At 34.7% G+C, this 27056-nt stretch overlaps 1 protein-coding gene across 1 annotated transcript in view; it reads right to left on the reverse strand.

Annotated features, from left to right (window-relative positions):
• PTPRQ (protein tyrosine phosphatase receptor type Q) overlaps window positions 1–27056 on the reverse strand; it is a 207191-nt gene that overhangs the window by 88426 nt on the left and 91709 nt on the right. The window contains exon 20 of the mRNA XM_017874615.1: window positions 11260–11583. Coding sequence (XP_017730104.1) covers window positions 11260–11583 — 324 coding nt within the window. The remainder of the gene's footprint in view (window positions 1–11259; window positions 11584–27056) is intronic.

The following is a 27056-nucleotide window of genomic DNA, read 5'->3' on the forward strand; positions in this document are numbered from 1 at the left end:
GTGACATTCAAAGATCATTCATGACAACACATATAATCACCTATACTACTAAATATTTTAAGTTCCTTGCACTGATCAATGATTATAAAAAAGCAAGGTATTTAGCCCCTTGCTGAGCTGTGCTTTAAAGTCATTTCTTGAACTTTTCCCAAAATCGTTTTCCCTTCTTTCTTCCTTTTTTAAAAGAAACAATCACTCTAAACAATGTTTGCATTTTCAATAAAGTTCTTGATAAAAGTGCCTGTCTTGTTACACAAGTTTCCTGTGTTGAATCCTTTGTCAAAAATTTCTTTCAGCATGTATTTTGCCAACTTGTATTCTTGAAGGATTAGAGCTCCTAAATCCAAACTAAAAAATAAAAGTAAACTTATGTAACTGAATATATATATATATAAATATATAATATATAACAAGATATGTTTCACCTGTCTGGAGCAATGAAAGATAATTGTTTGATTAATTCAGAGATAATTTAAGAGAAATATTTATGCCCATCTATTATAAAACAGCATCTAATTATTTTAGTATTGTACAATATTATAATATACTTATATACATATACAAATTATTTTAGGTATTTTTCTCATGAAATTTAACAAAATTCTCAAAACATATAATAAAATATATCCAGCATTTTCTCTGTTATCATAGCATATAGTAAACTACTACTAGTGTCACATAAGGGTGGCTACAAAATTACATTTATGAATGTCAACTACAAAAATAAAGGGAGCTTATGGTGGCAAAGGTATGAGGAGTTGAAAATATGCCAGTTTAAAAGCTTAGTAACTTATAAGCATCTTTGGGAGATTTTGTTTGTCTCCCCATATACTGTCACATTCTGATTTAGGATTGTTTGTGAAATGAATCTAGTCAGTAATGGGCCAAGATATCACTATACCCTTTCTGTTATAAATCACAGCAATTTACTCAGTAGGAATGATCTATCCTTATTCTCTCATTCCCCATAATCCAATCACTTCCTCTCATAAGCACTTTCCCCCTGGTTTTCACCATAATGCATTTTCTGTAACTAACAACCATCATTTCCTGATTATCATGCTTCTATCCTTGCACAGGAATGTGGGTCTTATGTGGGTCAGGGTCATCTTTCCCATCCATCTGTGTCTTGATGCTAAGTGTGTTAGCTGAAAGGTGAGTCTGGATAGACCATCATTTTGCCCAGTCCATATGAAAGTTTGAATGCCCCCATCCATGCCACTTTGATTAAGAACCTACAAGTTTTATTGTGCCTAATGCTATAATTTTAGAATAAGCACATTCAAAGACTTATTTGTAACTTTGCAATCTGCAGATCCCTGTAAGTCTAACTTAATAGTGGAAAATATTCTAGGAAATACTCTGTGGTTTTTAATGTACTTCGTTATGATGACTTTTCTAAAAGAATAAACATAAATGAATAAATGGTTTGACAGCAACTCACAAAACAGGAAACTTCAGCTCTATATAGCTGCAATTTAAATTGTCTGCACAACTATTTGAATTTAAGTTCAGTATAAAAAGTTTACTAAAAGGGCCTACCATCCACGGTGTTTTAGTTTCAGGATTTAGTACACTAGGCCACCAGATTTCTAGTGACTGTCATCACTAAATGAAGGGCTCTGTTGTTTCTCAGCTACACAAATATTAACAACTTCAAGGACTACAAGTCGACTTGGACTCAGCACATCTGGACAAATTAACACTGAGTGTTAGATGTCTCTCAGGATTAGAAGAAATCCAACAGGCTGGTGGATTCCTGTGTCTTAAGCAATTCAGGGCATCAAGCGCCCTGAAGTAGCTCTGCAATTGGATTCATTATATTTCCACACAGCAAGAGTATCTCAGGACATATTCCTGTCCACTGGTTAAAACACTTTGATAACTGGCTATGCTTTTGTAGTTTGGATGTTTTCCTAGAGCTCAGTGATTTTGCTGACCAAAATGCAACACCACTGTTGGTGTAGGAAATATTTCCTGTCATTTTATAGGATGTTAATTGTGTTTTCTAATTAGATTTCCTAACAGCAAGGTGGTGCTGCAGAGGGTATAGTACAATGGTGTTACAAATACAGCAAGCCTAAGAATTTGTCAGATTAGATTCATGAGTACTAAGAATGATTCGTGGATGTTCATAGTATTAGACCTCACTGTATGATCATCTTATTTGATGCTTAAATGAGTTATTTTCTGACTAATTTCAGACTGGCTTAAGTTGGAAAAAAATACAAAATACAAAGAAAACCTCTCAGTTTCAATACTGGCCATGCCAGGTAAGAATGAAAATACTCTAATAACTACTATTACTTTACAATCAGATAATACATATTTTCTGAGAATAGCATCATGTTTGTAAAACAACTTTTTACAACAGTGGTCCTCAAAATGTGTCTCCAGGCGAGCAGCATCAACATCACTGGGGAAGTCATAGAAAAGCAGTTTCTGAGGCACTACCCCAGACTTACTGAATCAGAAACCATGAGTGTGCGGCTCAGTCCTCCAGGTGGTTGTAATGATTGTAGTTCAAGTTTAAGAACCACTGCTCTATAATGTCAACAAGCCATTTGAAGAAATAGTGACACTGCTCTTCAGATTAGATGACCAATGATTACAACTCTTAGAAATAAGGGTGGAAAAAGGGGATTTAATTATTCCTTCTGTGAAGACTAGGGAAGCAGATATAAAGGAAGTTTGGGAGCTGGTAATCAACATGGAAACATATATCAAGCCATCAACTTCTCCACAGACTGGTCTCCTCCTACCTTTCATTCTATTTTAATTCTGGATAAACTATGAAGAGGGTTCTCCCTACTCACTTCCTCCCATCCCAAAGTTTCTAGAATAATAACAGGTCAGTATGTTCCATTAGAGCATAAAATATCACCGCTTTCATGCTACCATGAAGCTCTGCATTGGAACAACCTGCAATAATTCAGGTAAGGCCATCGCCATAATGGAGTCTTAGGGCCAGGATAAATGTTGCTATTTTCTTCTCGTATTCATTTGTATGCAGGCATAATTGGGGTAAAAAATATCTAGCATATCATTAAAGAAAAATAAAAACCAAGGGTATCAGAAACCTCAAAAGTATAATTTTGAGGTGTGTGTCAAAATTCTCACTCAATTTGTCTTGGGAGATGATTGGGCAGTTAGATAGTTTCTCTATGTGATATTAGCTAGTACCTCTCCATCTCTTGGTACTTGTCTACAAGCCTGAGGCTTTGCTCAAGTCCTAGTCAAGACCTAAGAGTGCAGACTCTGTGCTAGAAATAAAGACTTATGAATGAATTAATGTTTTAAGTACTTAGAATAGTACTAGCACATAGTAAACACCCAAAAAGGTAAGTCATTGCTAATATTCTTCACTGTGCAGCCTAGGGCTCTCAATTTATTTACTAGGCATGAACAAAAAGTGACCAAGACACCATACATAGTAATCCTAGGATTTTTCTATAATTTGAAATTTTCATAGTTAAATTAGAATTTTCTCTACTTTCTTAGTAAATGCAGAAGAAATGGGAGCTGAAATTTTGCTGACCTAGGGCCTAATGCTGAGCTAGAACTTAGAACTAAGGTTAAAGACAAAAATTCACAATGCATTACACCTACTTTACGCTTCTTGCTGAATGAACAGAAAGAAGATTCTCAGAAGCATAAAAGTTAATTCAATTCAACATGAAATTTAGTTTGAGATTCCAGAGAAAATAGGATAATTCATTTGAAGTTTAAAAGGATAAAATACAGCTAAGCTATAAATGGGGAGAAAATTTCCTCCCCTTTTTCCTTTATGAAGAGCAGACTTTCTAAAATATTGATGTTTTTTTTTAAAAAAAAAACAGTGATAATCCTTACACTTTTCTGTTTTTTTAGTGATTTTGCTACAACTTTCCACTTGCTTATGTAAATAGGATTTCAAAACAAGTATTTTTATTTTAATTCTAGAATATTTGCATCATAACCTAGCATAAGGTCTTTTGACATCAGATATATAGTTGAATGCTTTATTACTTTAATATTATATGCTTTCTATCATTTCCTTTAAATTATGATTTCACCCATATATCTCTTCTTTGTAATCACACTTAGCACTCCAAACTTAAACATCGTTCTTCCCCTTTGTTCTTTCATGGACCATCAACCTATTATAATTCTGTCTCACTACACACATTTATTGTCAGCTCATTATCTCAGTTAATCATTTAGATATTTTTAATGCTTTTCCAATCTATTCTGAATTAGGCATTTATTATTTTCCTTCACTGTTTGAAATATTTTTAATGCAATAATTATTTCTTTCCTATATGCAATAATTCATATTTCTTATATGCAATAGGAATATCTCATATATGCAATTATTTATATTTCTTATGTTAATTAATGAAAAGTCACAAAATGATCAACAATATAAAATAGACTGATTTTGTGAAATAAAAGAAGCTGAATATATCAAACATGAAAAGCAACTGGCCAGGAGAATTTTGATTTTGGCAGTAACAATGCAAGTATTTGAAAGACAAGATTTAGACCAAAAAAACTGAAAAAAATCAGTATGAACTATTTTAAAATATGGAGAATTTTGACACTGTAATACTTTAACAATAAAGTCAAATGCCTTTCTTCCATATTCATAAAAAGTCTTAGATTAAAAGTAGGCACAGGGGACAGAAAGGTACATAAGACATGATCAGTTGGCTATTTCTGCTTTTAAGGAACTCAAAGTCCCACAAAAGAAAGAGAGAGAAATAACTATGATGCAATATGCTCACTTGTTGAGAAACAAGTTTTGGGAGGTGGGACTGGAAATAAGGATTTCTGAAAGGCTTCTCAAAAGAGATACTTAAAAACATAGCGAAAAGATAGCTGGTCACCAGAAGAGGAGGAAAGAAAGGACAATAAGAAAGAACAGCAAAGATTCTGGACCATAAAGGAGAAAGAACAGTGCCTGTATGAGAAACATAAACCAAATCATAAGTGACCTTGTAGAGCTTACTAATGGGCATAGTTTTAACATGCAGGCAAATAGAAAATGATCAAAGATTTTCAGCAGAGGAACATCATGGTCAGGCAGATGTATTGAAATGCTGAGTTCAGATGAATGGTAGAAAATGAGAGCAGAAAGACTATTTAGATCTCTTTTGTAATCATCTAAGAGATAAATGTAAAAGTCTGGATGTAGAGACATTTGAAAAGAAAAATAGACAAATACAAGAGACATTTAGAAGGTAAATACAGTAGGACTCAGGTTTTGCCTTGTGGGGATGAGAGTAGGTAAAAAGAACTAAAAATGATTTCTAGATAACTAGTTTGAAGAACTAGATGAATAATGGTGCAGTAAACTGAGACACAGAATACATAGAAAGGAAAAGACTTGCAAGAGAAGGTGGCAATATGGAATTTGAGATGTCTATGGGAACCTAAGTGGTTATACCAATAACTTCATTATTCAGGCCTAGAGGACAGAGAACTTGTCTTGAATTACCCATTAGGGAGTCCTGAGCAACTAATTTAGGAGACTTTCAACAGCATCTAACTAATTTTGCAGAAGTGCAACCATCATGTCTAGAATAAATGATATTTATTTTCTCTAGCGGCAGCAAGATGGAGCCCATTTTAATACTGCACTGCCACCAAATGAACTTCTAACTGTCTTGAATTATAGATTCCTATTTATTTATGGCTAAAATCACTTCTTAACATGATATAATTGCTTCTTTATAAAAAGGATAATTTCTATCTCTGTTACTATAACATTTATCACATAAGTGCATTAAACAGTTTAGAAGAAACTAAGGAAAACAACCAAATATACAGTAACACATTATTTCTAATTTTAAATAATGTTAAATTGTACTTTGTCCTCTATTTAGTTTTTCTTCTTTTTAGATCATAAAGTTGCATTCCTTAGAAACTTCTTTGATGAGGCATGTTTTGTTGAATTTTTTTTTTAACCTAACAGATGTTTGGGTAGTTAAAATTCCTCATGAGTATGGTATCCTGTGGTTTTCACAACCTAAGTGTTACCCCAGGAATTTTCCTTTCTTGCTGTCTTCCAGTCTTGGTGGTCTATAGGAGATGCACATTACGAGAGTCCCATTTCATTCCGTACTAATTTCACACCCACACTCCTTTAAAGTTGTACATTTCCTCAGCATTAAGTATCTATTGTGCACCACAGAGACATTTAACAGCTTTTGACTTTACATCACCACCACATATATACACACACCACTCAAATTGCTTTTGACTTTAAGGATAATCAGAAAAGTAGATGAGTAAAATAATTTTCAAGACTCTAATGTTTCAAGTTAAATATTTCTGCCATTTTTAAAAAATTTCATGCTTATATTTGTATCTATACACTCTGAGCATGCAGTAGAATTATGGCTATTATACGGATTAGTTGAGGACAAAAGCAATTTGGCTTCAATGATCTAGGTAAGAGCATGTGAGAGAAAGAATGGTTAGCTTGAGTTGGTTGAACATTGTTTCCCTTATTTATTCTGTTTTACAGGTGTACATTCAGATTCACAGGGTAATCCAATTTAAATCTCAGCTTGCATTCTGACTTTTCTCCCTGATCTTCCATTCTGATGCTCTTCGTTATGGGCTCAGATAGTTAATGATAACATGTTTTCTGATTGTATAATCCATTGTAGAAACTTTTATAATATTTATTATTAAAACTAGGTGGTCTTTTATTTGAGTTACTCAAATTTTAAACAATTTGATTTCAAACTACCCATTAATCAATAACTCTTTATCGAGAAGATCCAGGTTTTGACAAGATGTTATATTAGTAAGTGCTTGAGTACAACTTTATGTCATTAGGATAAAATGCAGTTCTCTGAGATAGTTATTTTGTGCTATTTTACATTGTTGTTTAGTCTTTTCTCTAATTCAAAGAAAGAGTTATTATTTTATCTTATATCATTAAACAACATACCGCATTTTTATTTTATTTTTGAAATGGAGTCTGGCTTTGTCACCCAGGCTACAGTGCAGTGGCGCAATCTTGGCTTGTTGCAAGCTCCACCTCCCGGGTTCAAGCGATTCTCCAGCCTCAGCCTCCCAAGTAGCTGGGATTATAGGTGCCCACCACCATGTCCAGTTAATTTTTTTTTTTTTTTTTGTATTTTTAGAAGAGACAGGGTTTCACCATGTTGGAAAGGCTGGTTTCAAATTCCTGACCTCAAACGATCTGCCCACATCGCCTCCCAAAGTGCTGGGATCACAGGCATGAGCCACCACATGACCCATGCCACATTTTTGAGTCAATTATACATAATACAAAACTTACTTATTTTCTTCATCCAAATTATTTTTTGAGTTTGCAAAATGGCCATTATATTTTCATCTTTGTTATGTAGAAGCAACATCTATGAATGCCTTATTTTTAATATTAAAAGGATTATTGCTCTTCAAGACTTCTGTTGCTTAACTGTTCTAATTTCTTTTATTCTTATGTTATTTCACCATATATATTATGTTACAATAAAATATACATTATGTATTTTTGTCTTTTGTATCAAATATAATCTCAAATTATCTCTTCCTGACTTAATATAATAAATAGAACTTTTATTTTGATGTATACTTATGAAATTCGGAAATTCAAATGTACAATATTTATCATTAGAAAACTGTCTTCTATTCCACTGGAAGCAAACATTTCCTCCATTCTTGAAACTAAAAGAAGAGTAACCAACTCACTGTCAAAACTTAAACAATTATTCTCACCCACATGTGACTACTTAGTTGAAAAGCTGTGAGTTTTGAGAATACAATCATATGTTTGTTATCACAAAATTGAAAAATATAAATCTTTTCATCTTTCTCTCCTAATCACAGTGGTAGAAAGTCCATTTTTCGTGTGTCCCCTGGAAATAAAATATGGCCATAGAACTTAAAAAGGGGAAAGAAGTGGAGGAAATGGGGTGGAAATAACGATATTCAAGTGGAAAGACGTGAGAATGTAGGATTATTTAGAAATCCAACTTTTCAGTTTCATTTACCGACTTCTGAACTGATCATGTTATATGTTGGTTTATGCTAATTAAACATCTTGTATAATAGTGTCAAGTGTGCTTGCAAGGGACTGTGCATTTAAAAAGTTCACTTCCTGGCTCAGTGTGGTAATTAGAAGCAGGTACTCCTCAGTGAGATACTCAGAATGGGAACCCTTAGTGGCAGCAGGCACAAAGGCACAGGCATATTTTAATCAAAGGTTACAAATCAGCTGTCCACAAGTCAGATCTAGGCTACTGATGTGTTTGGTTCCAATCTCTGGGCATTTACTTATTTCTGTTTTCTAGTTATATTAGAATAGTTATTTCTTGACAAAATCATCAGGTTCAAAATAACCATACCTACTGACTAACCCCAAAGTAAACTGAATTTTTTCCCTATTTTTGCTATCTTTGTGATAGCATCATCATCCTTGTCATCACCTGCACTGGAAAACAATCTTTTTTGTCCTACCCACTAGAACTTACTCAATCAAATTTCTCTCATTCAGGGAATATTTATAGAGTATTTCCTGGTACTAGGAACTATTCTAGACAATAAGAACATATGGGTGGGATGGTGGCTCATGCTTGTAATCTCAGCACTTTGGGAGGCCAGGGCAGGAGGATCACTTGAGCCCAAGAGTTCAAGACCAGCTTGGGCAACATAGTGAGACCTCATCTATATAAAAAAAATTTTTAAAAATTTAACCAGTCACAGTGGCATGTGCCTGTAGTCTCAGCTACTTGGAAGGCTGAGGTGGGAGGATTACCTGAGTCTAGGAGGTCAAGGCTGAGGTCAGCTGTGATCATGGCCCTGCACTCCAGCCTGTGTGAAAGAATGAGATCTTATCACAAAAAAAAGCAATAGTAATGATCAAGGCACACCCTAAACACAAACAAATAAAAATGATCATGTAATTATAAATATTCATTAAAATAACATGATATTATATAAGATTACTGCATGACTATTTTAACTATTTTTAGATTGAATGGTCAGGGAAATTCATTCTGAGCAGAGATGATTTAAGTAGAGATCTATGTTATAAGAAGCTGCTCATGTGAAGAAGGAGGTGGAAGAACATTTTGGTCAAAAGAAACAGGGAACGCAAAGGTGCAAATTCTAAGAATTTATTTTGTGTAAGCAAAAAAAAAAAAAAAAAAAAAAAAAAAAGTCGAGTGGAAGACAATGGTAAGGGGGAACATGGCTATAAATAATGTTAAAGTTTAAGGTAAGAGCCAGGTCATATAGGGCTTGTTAGCCATGATAAGAAATGTAAAATTTATTCTAAGAGCCATGGGAGTTCATTGGATAGTTTTAAGCAAGAAAGTGACATCATCTGCTTTAGGTTGAAAAAGATTAGTCTGGCAGTGTAAGAGGCTAGTTAGGCTAGTGATGTGGGAGCAGTAATGAAGAGTTGGACTAATGTAATAGTAATGCAAATGGAGGAATTGGGTTAGATGGTGTCATTGAAATGAATCATGGGCAAGATTGAGGAGGAAAAGAACAGTGCCTGGATTTTCATTTTCTGCAAACAGATAAATAATGATATGAGAAGGTTTGGTATTTGATCATGATAATTTAGAGAAGTATATTCAACACACAAGCCCAGTGATTAGTTGATCAGGCAGATATACTGATCTGGAGATCTAGGCAGCATTCAGGACTGGATATAGTATTTGAGAATAATTGAGATGTAAGCAGACTTTAAAGCTATAGACCAGAATAAGAGCAGTTAGGGTAAAATCTCCTTGGGGTTGTGTGTTGATAAAGAAGAAAAAAGGGCCAAGTATAGCTCTCTCATCTCTCCAATGCTTATAGTTAAAAAACAATTATTTGCTGAGAATAATTCACCAAAGAGGACTAAGAAGGAACTACCAGGAAGGTAGGAGAAAAAACAGAAGGGCAGACCTTACAGAAACCAAGTGTCAAAGTACCAAAAAGAGAAAAGGTTGGACAATTGTGTCAAAGGCTGAGTTGTCAGGATTCTACCTCAAATGTTGAATTATATTAACAGACATTTATTGAACATTTACTATTACAAACATTATCCCAGATATTCTGGGAAATTATAACAAGAGACACAATTGGTGGCCTAGAAAATAAAGCCCTCTAGATCAAAGTTTATCTCACTATCTATATCTATAAGTGCTAACATGGTATTTGTCACTGAAAATCTATGTCTGTGTGTGTAGGTATATTACTATGCTAATAAGTATCAAAAATGTTTAAGAACATGTGATTTGAAATTGAAAGGAGTCATCTTTTAAGAGCCTCAGTCAAGATAGGAAGATGATAACATAAGGTCTATATCTGAAGGGTTTATATGGGATGGGTGGCCTGGCAAACCTGAAATTTGCTCTGGAGGGCTGGGGCAGAAATGGCATTTCAGAGAATGCAGCCATTCCCCAGAGCTCTGGCTTGCAGGACTTGATTTGCAACTTATTTACGTTGCATAGAAACCATCACAATTCTATGTAGACAGAGTTCAGGATAAGGAATGTAAATTTATTTACTTAATTATGGTTAATTATATTATCCAAGCAAGCAGGGCAAACAGTTAACTATAAACATAAAACCTATGTTGCAAGAGCAATCTTTACTTATACATTGATGGTTTGTATTCAAAAGCATTTAAAGTCCTGAAAGATGTATAGATGGCAAAATAATTTCGAGTGTTTGTGTTTCTTCTCTGTATTTTTTTCTTCTTCCTATCTCAAGCTGGGAGTTGAACGCTTGATATTTCTTTGCCTCAGAATTTTGTGCAGTTGAAAAATACAAGCTGAAAAACTACTTGCAGACAGATCAATCAGGGTTATTGTGGTCACACGTGTTTGTGTGTAAGTTTGAAGTCACTGAAAAGGTCATAAAGTTGGGCTTAAAAGCAGCAGAGTCTCCAAATATGAAAAAAAAAAAAAATGTGGGCCTGGGTCAAGGGCATTAGATGATAATCAGTATGGCTTAATGGTAGAGCATCAGAGAAGCTTCCCACAATGCACTGTTGCAATGTGAGATTCTAGGACGTTGGCACAACTTTGGGAGTTTGAGAAAAGCCCTAATAATGACTAACATTGAATTTCTCTTTGGGTTTCAACTAAATTAAAAATAAATATGTTGTTATATATGGTAGTGTCCTCAGTTATTTCTATGTTCGGTGATTTTACACACAATTAGATTAAGTATAAAGCATAATATATAGACAGATACAGAATATAACAGCAATCAATATGTATATGTCAGGACAATACTCACGGCCAGGCAGAGTTTGTGTAGAAATCCAATTTGAAGCATTGCCATAGCCAGCATTGGTACTGGCAGCCACTTGGAATCTATACCATCTAAATTTCTTTAATCCATATACTGTTTCTTCAGTTAAGTTAGCTTCATAGAGGTATTGAATTTTTTGATGTTCAACACATTCTTCGGATTCCCATTCTCTGCATTTTTGAGCACGAAGCTGAGTGGTAATTTTGTAATTTTGAAAGTAGCCAAGGATAGTGTCAGGTCTTATCCACGTCAATGTTGCACTAGTTGACTGTACATCAGAAAAAGCAATATTTGTGGGAACACTGGGAACTAAAAATTAAAGGGAAAAATTAAAAGCAGTTACAATTACCAAACACTTTGTAAACAGAAGAAAGAATAGAATTCTATTATGGAGCAGCTAGTAGAGATCTGTCAAATTACTATAGCATTTAGATTGATTATTCCCACACTTAATGAGAAGAACCGTAGAGTGATGCTTCCAGGACCACCATTTTAAAGGGGTAGAGGGCAAAATAATTGTAATTTATTAATTCCTAATTTTGCTTCCAAATTCAATCATAAGTGGCTTATATAAACAAACTTTGGCTTCAAATAGAACTACTTCACTGTTACAAAGGAAAACTGTATGCTCATGTCATCCTAAGGACTTCCCTAGGTATGGTTTGAGTTTGTAATATTCAGTTCCAAGGGAAGATATTTGTGTATTTAAATGTCTAAATAAACACAAACACATCTTATATCCAGTAAATGTTGATTATAAAACAATTTTAAATAAACAATATTACTGACAGTTTTTAATGTATATAATTCATCTATTTTTTATTTTATCTCAGGTATATTTAGAATTAACACATGGTCCTACTTGGAGTCATTTATTTGCTTTCATACTAACTATTGGTTTGCCAAATGCATACCATGTGTCAGGCTCTGAGCCTGGTGTTAGGGATTGAGGATATAATAAAGCTCATGTCCTGTTTTCAAGAGACAGATTATTAGGCAAGTAATATAAGCATGTTACAGTTAGAAATATGAAAGAGCAATCAATTAAGTGGTATCGGAACTCTTCTCAACCATGCCTTTCTTTGTATATCTTCAAGGACCTTTATTAAGAAGATAGAGATAAAGAGAATCTAAATGATGACATGTGAAAATGACATAATTAATGCAAACTGTATGTTAATATTCACATTTTCAAAAAAGAAAATTAATAAATATTTAGAAGGCTCATTGATCTCTAAAGATATATTAATTCAACATTCAATAAATATCTAAGAGCATCTAATATGTACAGGTAGGATTGTAGGTGCTGAAAATACAAGGAACAAAACAGACAAAACTTCCTGCCCCTGCAAAATTTACATTTGGGGAGCTATAAACAATAAACGTACCAATAAGCATTGTACATAGTAATCTTTTGTATCCACAGGGTACTGGCTCCCAGACCTTCCATGGAGAACAAAATCAGAAGATGTTCAAGTTCCTTATATAAAATGGTGTAGTATCTGCATATAAACTACACACATCTTCTCATATAATTCAAATAATCTTAGGCTATTTATAACACCTAACACAATGCAAATGCTCTATAAATAGCTGTTGTACTGTTTAGAGATTAATGCCAAGAAATAAAAGTCTGGGCACGTTGGGTACAGATACATTTTGGTTTTGTATATTTTCCATCTGTAATTGATTGAATCCACAGATGCAGAACACATGGATTCGGAGGGCCAACTGTAGTGTTTTGGATGATGATCAGTGTTATGGAGAAAAAGAATAGGAAGAAGGAGAGTTTCAGGGATACTGAAAATTTAAATTAGGCAATCACAGAAGGGATTAGAAGATACTAAGTTCCATATGTAGGCAGGGGACTTAGCCATGTGAATATTTCAAAAAGAGAAATTTGAAGCAGAGGAAACTGTATAGTTGCAGGCATGCCTGATATATTTGGAGAGTAACAAGAAGTCCTGAGTGACTGGTAGAAGCTACCAGTGTGTGACACTAGAGGACATTGTCATGGCTTTCATTTGAGCAGAGAAGTGGCAGCCTCTCTCTTTCACAGAATCACTCTAGCTACTGTGTTGAGAACAGACTAAAGGGTAACAAGGCTGGAAACAAGGAGAGTAATTAGCAGGCAACTGCAATGTCAACACAAGAGATCATGGTGGCCTGGTCCATGGTGGTAGCGGCAGAAGCAAAAAGAAACATTCAACTCTTGAATATAATGTGAAGGAGAGCTGGCAAGGTTTGCTGATGTGTGGCATGTGAAATAACAGAGAAAGAGAGGAATAAAAAATGCCCTAAGGTTTTTGGATTGAGCAAATAAAAAGATGAAGTCACTATTAATCAAGATGTGGGTGACTGCAAGAGGGGTAAGCTTTGGGAAGAAAGATTAACAATTTCTTTTGAGTAGGTTAACTTTGAAATTCTTCTCAGATACCCAGAAGGAGATGATATCAAATACTAGATAGATGCTTGATTTATATATATATAAATATATATAAAAATAAAAATATAAATATATATATATACTTATCAAAACTGGAAGAGAAGTTATAAAGCCATGGAAGATAGTTAGTAGATTAAAGTCTTATGATCAGATTCAATTACTTTATTTTTAAATATTAATATTTATTATCAAATCTTACTACATTTAATTGAACATTAACCTTAAAAGTAGCAGTAAGATAGAGCACTTGGCACACTACTTACCACAATTTCTGTTTTACCTTTACCTATCATGAAGAAAAGCAATTAGAGAAAACATTATCTTTAGGGAAAAAATGTACATTTATAGAGGAAGAAGTTGTAGAATTGGCTAAAAAGTAGAATTTTCATCATTTTTTTCAAATCCTTCAGTCACTAAATTTGAACTCAGATCGTCTGAACATAAGATACATTTTCAAAATATTCTAACATAAATCAGATGCGTTTGATTGACTTGGGTGTTCAGAAAATGTTTTTAGAGAAGAGATGGCATGTGAGATGGAATTTCAGTGATTTAAAAGTGGAGATCATAGAAGAGAGGGTATTAAGAGCTAAGATAAGTTAAATTGCAGCTTGTAATTCATGTCAGCAATAACAAACAGAAGGACTGCACAACAGCTTGGGGACTTACTGTGTCAGAGGAAACTATAGACAGCTTGTCAGGCAATGGAAAGCTATAAAAAATGTCACAGTATGTCCAGAGGTACATTTTATTAAGTCTAGTCTGGTAATTGCAAAACAGGAAAAGGGAGAAATTCAGAGACTACTTGATTTGTCCAGGAAAGAAGAAATTTGATGATAGCAACAGGACAGAAGTCAGTTTTTAAGATATATATTTGGCAACTGAATCCATAAGAACAGACAAATAAATGAAAAAATCACATAATCTCAGAATTTGGAATTGAGAGATCATCTTGGTCATCTTGTCTCTTTGTCTGACCTTTGTGTCTGCAGATATCCCGCAAGATTCCCGGTCCCTGTACAAACAGATTCTTTCACTTACTCAACCAAACACTGATCTAGGTACAGATGGAAAGTTATGTTGCTGCTGTGACTAAGAATCTTAACCATTTTACTTTAAAATAGAGAGCTATCCAGTGGACCTGACCTTATAACCTGAGCCCTCTAAAAGGAGAATAGTATTTCTGGCCGTTTTCAGAAAAGGAAGTCAAAGCTTTAAAGAGATGGATTCAATGCACAAAAATTTCTCTATTGCTGGCTTTCAAGAAGGAGGGAGCCACATGATAAGGAACACAAAATATTTAGGAGCTGAGAGAAGCCCTTAGCTAAAAGCCCTCCAGGGAAGGGGCTGTCAGTCTTATGACTGCAAGGAACTAAATTCTACCACAACCACATGAACTTGGGAGAGGATCCTGAGTTACGCAAGAAAATGTTGACTGACAACTTGACTTCAGCTTGTGAGAATAAGTAGAGAACCTAGGCACAGCATGCCTAGATTTCTGACCTATAGAACTATGAGCTAATAAATGGGTATGGTTTTAAGCCAGTAAGTTTGTGACAATTTGTTACACAGCAATAGAAGACCAATACAATCATTAAGTGATTACAAAATGAGCAATCACTACTTACCCAGTCTCTGCTTACATATAGAGAGCAAGGGGAAACTCAACATCTCAAGGGGAGTTTATTTTAAAATTTATTTTCAGATAGCCCTATTAGATTGTACAGCCTGCATTATTTTGAACTGATACTTACTTTCCTATAAATCTTAGCTCTGCACTATAAACCCACTCCATAAAAGATTGAGAAAGATTTTGCTTCCGTATCCATCTCAATAAAATATTGAAAATCGCTGCAAAAGATATATTTATTTGTAGGTTATATACACATAAAATGTCAATGTACATATCAGATCTTGTCTCTAAGAGTCTACACTACTGAATGAAACAAAATAGTGATTCAATAAATATTTTTTGAATGTATGAGCAAATGAATCAAGGGTATAACAGGGGACTTTATTTAGCTTTCCTGATGAAGGATAATTTAATTAGAGACCTGAAGGATAAGAAGCAGCTTCACAGATAAAAAATAATCAGGATGTGTGAAGGTGTTAAGACCCTGAAGAAGAAGAGAGTGTCACACATTGAAAACACTTAATGAAGGCTGCTGGGTCTACAAGGAGATGAATGGGAAGAGACGAAGTAGGCAATGTAGGTGGAATCACATTACACTAAGTCCTTAAACCGAATGTATGACTTTTAGCTTTATCTGAAGTACAGTGGGATACTTGAAAAGTTTTTTTTTATTTTTTTTTTTGACAAGGTCTCACTCTGTGGCCCAGACTGGAGTGCAGGCTTCCCTTTCTTTCCATCTAACCTCATATCCCACTCTCTTCCTCCTCCCAGTCCCTTCTCTCACTCCCAAAGAATATACCTAGAGTGACTGTCTTAGTTTCGGCTGCTGTAGCAAGTTACTATAGACTGAGTGATTTACAAACAACAGAAATTTATTTCTCATCATTCTGGAACTGAAAGTCAGAGATCAGGGTGCCAGCATGGTGGGTTTCTGGTGAGAACCAGCCTCTTGACTCCAGACTGCTGGCTTCTTATTGTGTCCTTGTATAGCAGAAAGAGGGCAAAAGAGTTCTCCGCAGTCTTGTTATAAGAGCACTAATCCCGTTCATGAGGGTTCTACCCTCATGACCTAATTACCTCTGAAATGCCTCACCTCCTAATAGCATCACACAGGGAGTTGGGACCTCAATATATGATTCTGGGGGGGATACAAACATTCACTCAATTGCAGAAAATTATTTGTTATATAGACAGGTCACTTTTGAGAGTAAAAGGCACTGTCTATTGGATGAAATGCCAGCACAACAAGCATAAACCCAGACTGCCCTGGAAATTGGGATTTAGGGTCACTATATATATGCTTTGGATATGTTTTGCCTTTTTCTTTAGTGTTTGGAGTTGTATGGAGTAAGCACATTGAAATGGATATATCGAATTTGCTTTTACCAGCCCCTGTGAAATGATATTAAGCTGTGTCCAATATTTGCAACAAACAAGCTGTAATGTATAAGCCTATGCTTTCATATTCCACACATATGTGTGAGTAAATCTGTAGGATAATCATTGCTAGGTAAAACATATGCATATTTGTAGCATTGGTAGACACTGCTAAATAACACTCCAGAAAGGTTTTACCAGTACCTACGCCTGTCAACATGCATAAGAGTGCCTGTTCCCAACACACTTGCCAACAGAGTATGCAATAAAAGTTTCAGAAAGGAAAAAATATAATTCAATGTGAAACTTACTGCACTTCTCTCCCTTTAATTTCCTTCTCTATAAACTATCATTTGTATTTTTTCCTACTTTTTTTTCTATTGGGTGGAAGGCTTTGCTATTTATTTATTTAAGGCTTTACTATAATCTTTTTGTGATATTTGATGAAGACATATTTTCCAAATCTATTATTTGTCTTTTATTTTGCTGATAGTTTTACTATGCAGAAATTTTACTTTTTTTTTTTTTTTTTCTTGAGACAGAGTCTTACTCTGTTGCTCAGGCTGGAATGCAGAGGCACAATCATGACTCATTGCAGCCTCAACCTCCCAGGCTCATATGATCCTCCCAACCCAGTCTCTCAGGTAGCTGGAAACACAGGTGTACGCCATCACACCCAGCTAATTTCATACTTTTTGTAGAGATGGAGTTGCACCATGTTTCCTAGGCTGGTCTTGAACTCCTGGGCTCAACTGATCCATCCACCTCAGTCTCCCAAAGTGCTGGGATCACAAGTATGCACCATGGCACCTGGCTTGAAAAGTTTTATATCAACTTTTCTTTTCATTAAAATCTTACACTCTGCTCTTTCCTCATGAGAATCAGGGTCCAAATACTTTCCTTCTTTTATTTATTTATTTATTTATTTATTTATTTATTTATTTATTTTTAGCTCTACCACCAATCACCTTTCCCATGTTTCAATTTTCTCTCCTAGAGTTTGCTAAACTACTGGAAGTAGGAGGGAAATATTCACTAGCTAATGAACTAGAGAAGGCAGAGGAGGCTGCCCTTTCCTAATCCCATCTGGAGAGATGACTAGATGCCCATGCCTCTATGGACCAACTATTTTTTCCTCCAATGTTCAGATTTTAGGATAGCTGGTGTTTGTTACTAGCAAATTTTGCTACATAATAAAAATTTTCAGCAGATCAATATTCGTTCACAGACTCTAGTATTCTCCAATTAAGTTTTCAGAGAAGAAAACGTCTTATAAAGAAAAACCACAAAATCCAGGCAAGAGTTATTTGTAACCTGGCTATGGGAAACATAATGACAATTTCAGTCTCCTATTATGTGACAGGCACAGTGATGGGACACTGGAACATACTGGCCCTGAATAAGTGTTTGTTGACTGTGGAAATAAATGATAGTTCATTGAAACAGCCTTCTGTTTTCATGCGGTACAAAATCTAGTCCACATTTTCACTCAAATGTACTTAGAAAGATAACCCAGAAATGAGTCTGATCTGAGGTGAAATATATTGTATAACTTGTAGAATTTTTTTAAAAAAGCCTACCTCAGAAGTATTCATAAATGACCAGCAGTAACCCTCATTTATATCCAGTATCTTCTCTTTGATGAACTGCGTGCTGAACTAGACTATTTCAAGGCAACTGCCCTATTGAATTACAGATACAAAAAGGATTACACTCATTTCAGCATGGAGAATCAGATTTCCATTCTTTAAGAATGACTAAAAACCTCAAACTTTTTCTATCCACAGATGGTACTAATTTGAACACATCATTCCATGCTTCCTGGAGTAATCACACAGCTTGCTTAGATTTTCTAAACATGACTGAACTGTGATGAAGCGATCAACATTAACTGCCAAGGTATTCAGTAAATTACATTTTTATTCATAAATTATTCTTATCACTAAAATACTTTCATCATGGTTGAAATTAGGGTCTGTAGATCTAAATAAGCAAGATTTGTTATACGTTTAAATGCATGAGAGTTTTTAGTGACTAGTAAATTCTACTTAGAAGATGAAAATGTGCATAAAATGCAATTATTCTGTAAACTTCTGAATATCGATTATTAGAAATTGCCAAACTCTCCTGATAGGATTGTGAAGGTAGTCAGTTTTGTATTGACTTCTCATTGACCTGGATAAGTACACTAACTTGGATGACCAAGTTTAAATTCTTTATTTATGACTATATATTTTCATTTTTCAGGAACAGATGTACTCTCTTTTAAGCAAAACAGATGTCTGAAAAGTTATATTTGTGAATTACATTTATAAAATATACAAAATTATCAACCTAGTCTTCCCAAGTTTATTAAGAATATTTTTGTCTCTAGAAATTTTAAATAATCTACTATCCTTTTAGAAACACAACATGCAAACAGATAATTTAAACATACGCAAATAAAAGTAAAATTTGTTAACACTAACATAGTGTGGATCAATGTAAAAATGGAAATACCGTCAAAGTTAAGTTTAAAGCAAATTTCAGCATACCAGATATAAATTTTAAACTAGCTTGAATTTAATCAATAGCATTTATTGAACATTCACATTGAACGATGTGGGCTGGTTATAAGTCAAGGTATAAGCATCTTTTCATATATTGATGAAAAATATTTTAGTTAATAGAAATAATTACAAAGAGGTAAAGGCAACAGGACAGAGAAGAAGATCTGGGAGCTCTAAATCGAAGGGACAACTGAGGATTAGTAAAGATGTGAAAGAAAAAAGGTTCAAGTGGGTTGAGTATGGGGAGAGATACGTAAGTGGCAACAAAATGTCAAGGGCTGGGAAGAATCCTAGGCTGAAGGAAAATAGTCTAAGGCAGTAGTAAGAAAAAAAGTGTGGGGGATTATCAGGTTTGGTGTTATTGAAAGGCAGTGAAAGTTTGAAAGCAGTTTAGGTGACTGCAGTAGGTGATACAGAAACAACTGACAGAGATTAATTAAACATATAAACTTAAAGAAAAGTCTGAGCCTTCATATCACTTGTTATTGGGAATAGGCAAGTTTGATAAAAACTTGTTCAATATTTTACGTATAAAGCACAACATAGATTACAATGATCTGGTAGGTTAAGAATAATTAGGAATAGAGCTAAAGAAAAATTCAAAGAAATATTGACAGGATGTGATGATACATTGAGCACAGAGAAATTAGGGTAAAACAAAAGGAATGAACCCAGGAATTAGGTTAACTGACAAAATACACACTGTAGACTTCCTAGAAGTAAATTATAAATTTGACTCTTTATAACAAATAAATAAAACAAAGGAAAAAGCAAGATTGTAAATATTTGTTACCACAAATAAAGATAAATTAAATGAACAAAAATAGAATAATCTCTGGTACTGAAACCAAAGATACATTTCTTCTGAAAAAAAAAAACATAGAGTACAATTTAATAAGCAATGTCCTCAACAACATCCATACACAGTAAATACTAAGTATGTTTAATTTTTCCCATTTTCACAATGTCACTCTGAATACATAGGTGGAATAATTCTCAAATATATTTTATTAAAACTATTTCTTCAGAGATTGTAAGTATACCGTTCATGTGCACCTCTTTCTGGTAGCCTGGCTTAATCCAGATAAATTTTGGAGTACTTGTCAAGTTATGTAACACAAACATGATTTTGAGTGCTTGCTACTACAAAGCTGAGAATATGGACTGACCCATTCATACTAATGTGCCAAATTAGTCTTATAATATAAATGTATTCAATTTGCATGAAATAGGAGTATGATATTTTAAAATTGTTTTGTATGTGTTCCCATGCATGTATAGTTGGACAATTGGGGCCCCAAATATAAAACATAGCTATAATTTTAGTCTTTAAACTATGTACTGTGAAACACTTACCTTTAAAAAATTTCTCAATAAAACTTCTGAAGAAAAAGTCATTTTTTAAAGACCATTACAAGGAAAACTAGTTACACATATAGTTATACATATTCTGTTTAGAGGTTAATATGGTTTGGTTGTGTCCCCACCCATATCTCAACTTGAATTGTAGTTCCCATAATCCCCATGTGTCGTGGGAGGGACCAGGTAGAGATAATTGAATCATGGGGGCGGTTTCCTCCATCCTGTTCTCATGATAGTGAGTTAGTTCTCATGAGATCTGATAGTTTTATAAGGGGCTTCCCCCTCCACTAGGCACTCATACATTTTCTTGCTGCTGGCCACATGAAGAAGGAGGTGTTTGGTTCCCTTTTTGCCATGATTGTAAATTTCCTGAGGCCCTCCTAGCAATGCTGAACTGTGAGTCAATTAAATCTCTTTCCATTATAAATTACCCAGTCTCAGGTATTTCTTCATAGCAGTGTGAGAACAGACTAATACAAAGGCAAAATGAGCTGGCTTGATTTATAAATTAATTAGTTTTGACAGCTGCATTCAGTAAGTCATCTTGTGAGAATATTTATCAAAAATGACAACTTTGATTTTACATAGTTTATCTGAAATAGTTCTTAGAAGACTAATCAGAAAGCCAACTTAATTATCTATTGAGACCACTCCTATAACACCTGGAGACTAAACTGAACCACTGAGAGTGATGAAGAAATTAGAAAGACACACGGGCTTGTGGAGATTTACTCAAGAATGAGTGTGAGGAAATAAAATTTTAGCTTAATATCTGATTAGCAGGATAAATAGAGTTATCACAGGAGAGGTTTGTGTTAGCACACTGGGCCAGGTAAAGGAATTTGGGAGAATACCTGTATCTATAAGTAACTGAAATCATGAGAGTGAATGAACATTTGAAAGCAGTACTCATATTATCAAAACACCAGAAATGAAGAATTGAGTCTATATCAATAGTTAATGTACAATGAAGTGGAATATGAAAAAAAAAAAGGTCAGAAGAAACAGATAAGCATATAATGCCTGACACACATTGATGTATCACAAGTACTTGCTTAGCAAAAATGTGAATCAGTGAACAAATCAACGGATGGATGGATGGATGGATGGATGGATGCATGGACAGATTTCAAAAACACAAGTTCCACCAAATGTTGAATATAATTGAATGCTACTTAAAACATCTTTTTTTTTTTTTTTTTTTTTCTAAAAGCTGTGGCTGGCCAGGCACGGTGGCTCATGCCTGTAATTCCAACACTTTGGGAGGTACGGCAGGATCACCTGAGGTCAGGAATTTGAGACTAGCCTAGCCAACATGGTGAAACCCCATCTTTACCAAAAATATAAAAATTAGCTGGCTGTGGTGGCACGCGCCTGTAGTCCCAGCTACTCAGGAAGCTGAGGCAGGAGAATCATTTGAACCCAGTAGGTGGAGGTTGCAGTGAGCCGAGATTGCACCACTGCACTCCCCAGTCTGGGCAACAGAGCAAGACTCCATCTCAAAAAACAAACAAACAAACAAACAAACAAACCTGTGGCTGTACAGAAAAACTTCATTGATTAAAATATACACAAGGAGTGCTGAATTTAAGCTTTGAGGAAATATCCATAAGAAAGAATAAAGAATTGGGATTGCTCAGGGACCCCATAAGAGAAAGCAAGAGAGAAGGAAGAGATGGAAGGAGAAACAATAGAGTAGAAAGGCTCAAAGGATGGTGTGAGGTTGGGGACATGGACTTCAGTGGTAGACAGCAACAAACAGAAAACTCTCTGATTGCCAAGATTTTCTTTTCTTTTTCTTTGAGATGGAGTTTCACTGTCGTCCCCCAGGCTGGAGTGCAATGGCGCGATCTGGGCTCACTGCAAGCTCCGCCTCCTGGGTTCACGCCATTCTCCTGCCTCAGCCTTCCGAGTAGCTGGGACTACAGGCGCCCGCCGCCATGCCTGGCTATTTTTTTGTATTTTCAGTAGAGACAGGGTTTCACTGTGTTCGCCCGTCTCGTCCTCTCAAAGTGTTGGGATTACAGGCGCTGGGATTATAGGCGCGGCTGGTCCTAAAGTAAAATTTTTTAGAAAGAATATATAAGTAATTCTATATTTATTAAAGAAGTCAAAGTAATAGAAAATCTGCCACAATAGAAAACTCCAGGTTCAGATGGTTTCACTAGTGAATTCTATCAAAGAGTTTAGGATGAAATAATAACTGTGAAAATAAAAGAGGAAAGAACATTCCCCAACTACTGACATTAAGGTAGTATAACTTTGATGTAAATATCTGAGAAAAAAATGTTACAATAAAAGAAAATTATAGACCAATACCTATCCTGAACAAAAATACAACAATCCTAAGCAAAATGTTACTAAATCAAATCTAGCCATATATAGTAGGAAAATGCATCTGATCAAGTGTGTTTTATCCCAGGAATATAAATTTCATTTAACATTCAAAAATAAACCATTTAACTTATCACAGTAAGAGAATAGAAGAGAAAAAGCAAATCATTGCCTTAAGTTCAGAATCAAGTGGCAAAATTTAACACCCATTCACAATAAATACTCATAGCAAACTATAAACGAAAGAATCTTCCTCAATTTAAAAAAGCGTATCTACAGAAAGTCTACAGCCAATATCATATAAAATGATGAAAAACTAATCCTTCTCCCTGAAATTGGGAACAACACAAGGATATTGGCTTTTATCACTTATGTTTAACACTGTACTGGAGAGTCAAGCCAGTGCTATAAGGCAAAACAAACCTAAAAGTCATGGAGTTAAGAAAGAAAGAAAGAGATAAAATACTTTTAATTTTAGAAGACACAATAATTTTAATATAGAATATTATTTAAAAATTTTTTAACTTTCTAGAACTAAGAAGTAAATTTAGCAAGGTCATAGGATACAATGTCAATATAAAATTGATTGTATTTCTATATTTTGCATCAAACTAATGATGAAAATCAATTCTATTTAGAATAACATTAAAAATTAAATACATGCACATAATTTTAACAAAAGATGTGCAAAATCCATTTACTTAAAACCACAAAACATCACTGAAAGAAATAAATAATTTTAAAAATGGAGAAATAATAACATATTCATTAATAACTCATTGCTGAGATGTCAATTCTCCCCACGTATAGATGTATACATGCATGTATATAGATCTGATGCAATCCCAGTGAAAATGCCACAGGCATTTTTGTGAAAATTAATAAGATCATTATAATTTAAAAGTTTATATGGACATGCAAAGACCAAAAATAGCCAAAAGAATTTTGAAAAAAGAGCACATTTGTAGAACTTACACAAAATGATTTCAACACTTAAAACAAAGCTACATGTATTAACACAGTGTGATTTTATTACAATAATAGATAAATAAATCGATGGAAGAAAATATATTCCAAAAATAAATTCAAGCACCTAGGGTCGTGATTGACAAAAACTTTCAAGGCAATTCAAATGGGGAAATAAAAGTATCTTTAAAATAGTTATTAAATGTTTTGATAAATGTATGAAAAAATGAACTTTGACTCACTTCTCCTACTACACACCCACAATTCAAGATGAATAAAAAATATAAATGTATAAGTTAAAACTATAACATTTCTAGAATCAAACCCAGGATATTATTTTCACAATCTTGAATTAGAGCAAAAAATGTACTGACATGAGATTAAGAGTTGCTGTTTAGATTTCATCAAAATTAAAATCATCTGATTATGCACAGGTGCCATTCAGAAAACAGAAAGTCAAGCTATTGACTGGAAGATGATATTTGCCATACATATCTCTAATAAGGAATTGTAGGCTGGGTGCGGTGGCTCACGCCTGTAATCCCAGCACTTTGGGAGGCCAAGGCCAGCAGATCATGAAGTCAGGAGTTCAAGACCATCCTCACCAACATGGTGAAACCCTGTCTCTACTAAATATATAAAAATTAGCCAGTTGTGGTGGCACATGCCTGTAATCCCAGGTACTCAGGAGGTTGAGGCAGGAGAATCACTTGAACCCAGGAGGCGGAGGTTGCACTGAGCCAAGATCATGTCATTGCACCCCAGCCTGGGTGACAGAATGAGGCTCCATAATTTATAGATTCAATGCTATTCCCCATTAAGTTACCATTGCCTTTCTTCACAGAATTAGAAAAAAACTACTTTAAATTTCATGTGGAACCAAAAAAGAGCACGCATAGCAAAGACAAACCTTAGCAAAAAGAACGAACCTGGAGGCATCATGGTACCTGGCTTCAAACTATACTACAAGGCTACAGTAACCAAAACAGCATGGTACTGGTACCAAAACAGATATATAGACCAATGGAACAGAACAGAGGCCTCAGAAATAAAGCCACACATATAAAATCATCTGATCTTTGACAAAAATGACAAAAACAAGCAATGGGGAAAGGATTCCCTGTTTAATAAATGGTGTTGGGAAAACTGTCTAGCCATATGCAGAAAATTGAAATTGGACCCCTTCTTTGTACCTTATACAAAAATTAACTCAAGATGAATTAAAGACTTAAATGTAAAACCTAAAACCATAAAAACCCTAGAAGAAAACCTTATGCAGTACCATTCAGGACATAGGCATGGGCAAAGACTTCATGACTAAAACACAAAAAGCAATGGCAACAAAAGCCAAAATTGACAAATGGGATACAATTAAACTAAAGAGCTTCTGCACAGCAAAGGAAAGTATCATCAGAGTGAAAGGGCAACCTATAGAATGAGAGAAAATTTTTGCAATCTATCCACCTGACAAAAGTCTAATACCCAGAATCTACAAGGAACTTAAACAAATTCACAAGAAAAAACAAACAAACAAACAACCCCATCAAAATGTGGGCAAAGGATATGAACAGATACTTCTCAAAAGAAGACGTTTATACAGCCAATAAACATATGAAAAAAAGCTCATCATCACTGGTCATTAGAAAAATGCAAATCAAACTACAATGAGATACAATCTCAAGCCAGTTGGAATGGCAATCATTAAAAAGTCAGGAAACAAGAGATGCTGGAGAGGATGTGGATAAATAGGAACACTTTTACACTGTAGGAGTGTAAATTAGTTCAACCATTGTGGAAGACAGTGTGGCGATTCCTCAAGAATCTAGAACCAGAAATACCATTTGACCCAGCAATCCTATTACTGGGTATATACCCAAAGGATTATAAATCATTCTACTATGAAGACACATGCATATGTATGTTTACTGCAGCACTATTCACAATAGCCAAGACTTGGAAACAACCCAAATGTTCATCAATGATAGACTGGATAAAGAAAATGTGGCACATATACACCATGGAATACTATGCAGCCATAAAAAAGAATGAGTTCATGTCCTTTTGCAGGGACATGGATGAAGCTGGAAACCATCATTTTCAGCAAACTAACACAGGAACAGAAACCAAATATCACGTGCTCTCACTCATAAGTGGGAGCTGAACAATGAGAACACATGGACACAGGGAGGGGAATATCACACACCAGGGCCTGTCAGGGGGTCGGGGGCTAGGGGAGGGATAGTATTAGGAGAAATACCTAAGGTGGATGACGGTTTGATGGGTGCAGCAAACTGCCACGGCATGCATATACCTATGTAACAAACTTGCATCTTCTGTACATGTATCCCAGAACTTAAATTTTTTAAAAAATCAAATTTTTTAAAAGTAAAAAAAAAAAGAATTTTATCCAAAATATATAAAGAACTCCTATAGCTCAATACTAAAAGACAAACAATTCAGGAGAAAAATGCAGTAAAGACTTGAACAGAAACTTCCCTAAAGTTTCCAAGTATGTCATCAACTACTTTCAACTATTGTTTGGTACCTGTTTAATCTGCAGTCAAACTTCCTAATAGTGCTTCTGAGAATAGCATCCTATTTAGCTTTTAAGGTGCACACAGAACCTTTAAGGTGTTTTACACCGTTAACTATTTCTTTGATAACAACCTAAATACAAATTTTGTTTTAAATTTCAAGTCCAAAGTTTAAAAATGCTAGACCTCTGATGAACAACAAATATCATTAATGTAGTATGTTAAAAAATTACAAAATGTGATCTTGATTTTTAAAAAATATAAAAGTAGGCTAGTCACAGTGTCTCATGCCTGTAATCCCAGCACTTTGTGAGGCCAAGGCAGGAAGATTGATTGAGCTCAGGGGTTTGAGACCAGCCCAAGCAACACAGTGAGATATTTTCTCAACAAAAATTTAAAAAATTAGCCAGGTGTGGTGGCATGTGCCTGTAGTCCCAGCTACTCGGGAGACTGAGGCAGGATGATCACTTGAGCCCAAAAGGTTAAAGCTGCAGTGAGCTGTGATGGTGCCACTGCATATCCAGCCTGTGTGATAGAGTGAGATCATGTCTCAAAAAATAAAAATAAAAACACAAAAGTAG

The sequence above is a fragment of the Rhinopithecus bieti genome, unplaced genomic scaffold (assembly GCF_001698545.2).
Source record: "Rhinopithecus bieti isolate Rb0 unplaced genomic scaffold, ASM169854v2 scaffold_9619, whole genome shotgun sequence".
NCBI classification, from domain to species: domain Eukaryota; kingdom Metazoa; phylum Chordata; class Mammalia; order Primates; family Cercopithecidae; genus Rhinopithecus; species Rhinopithecus bieti.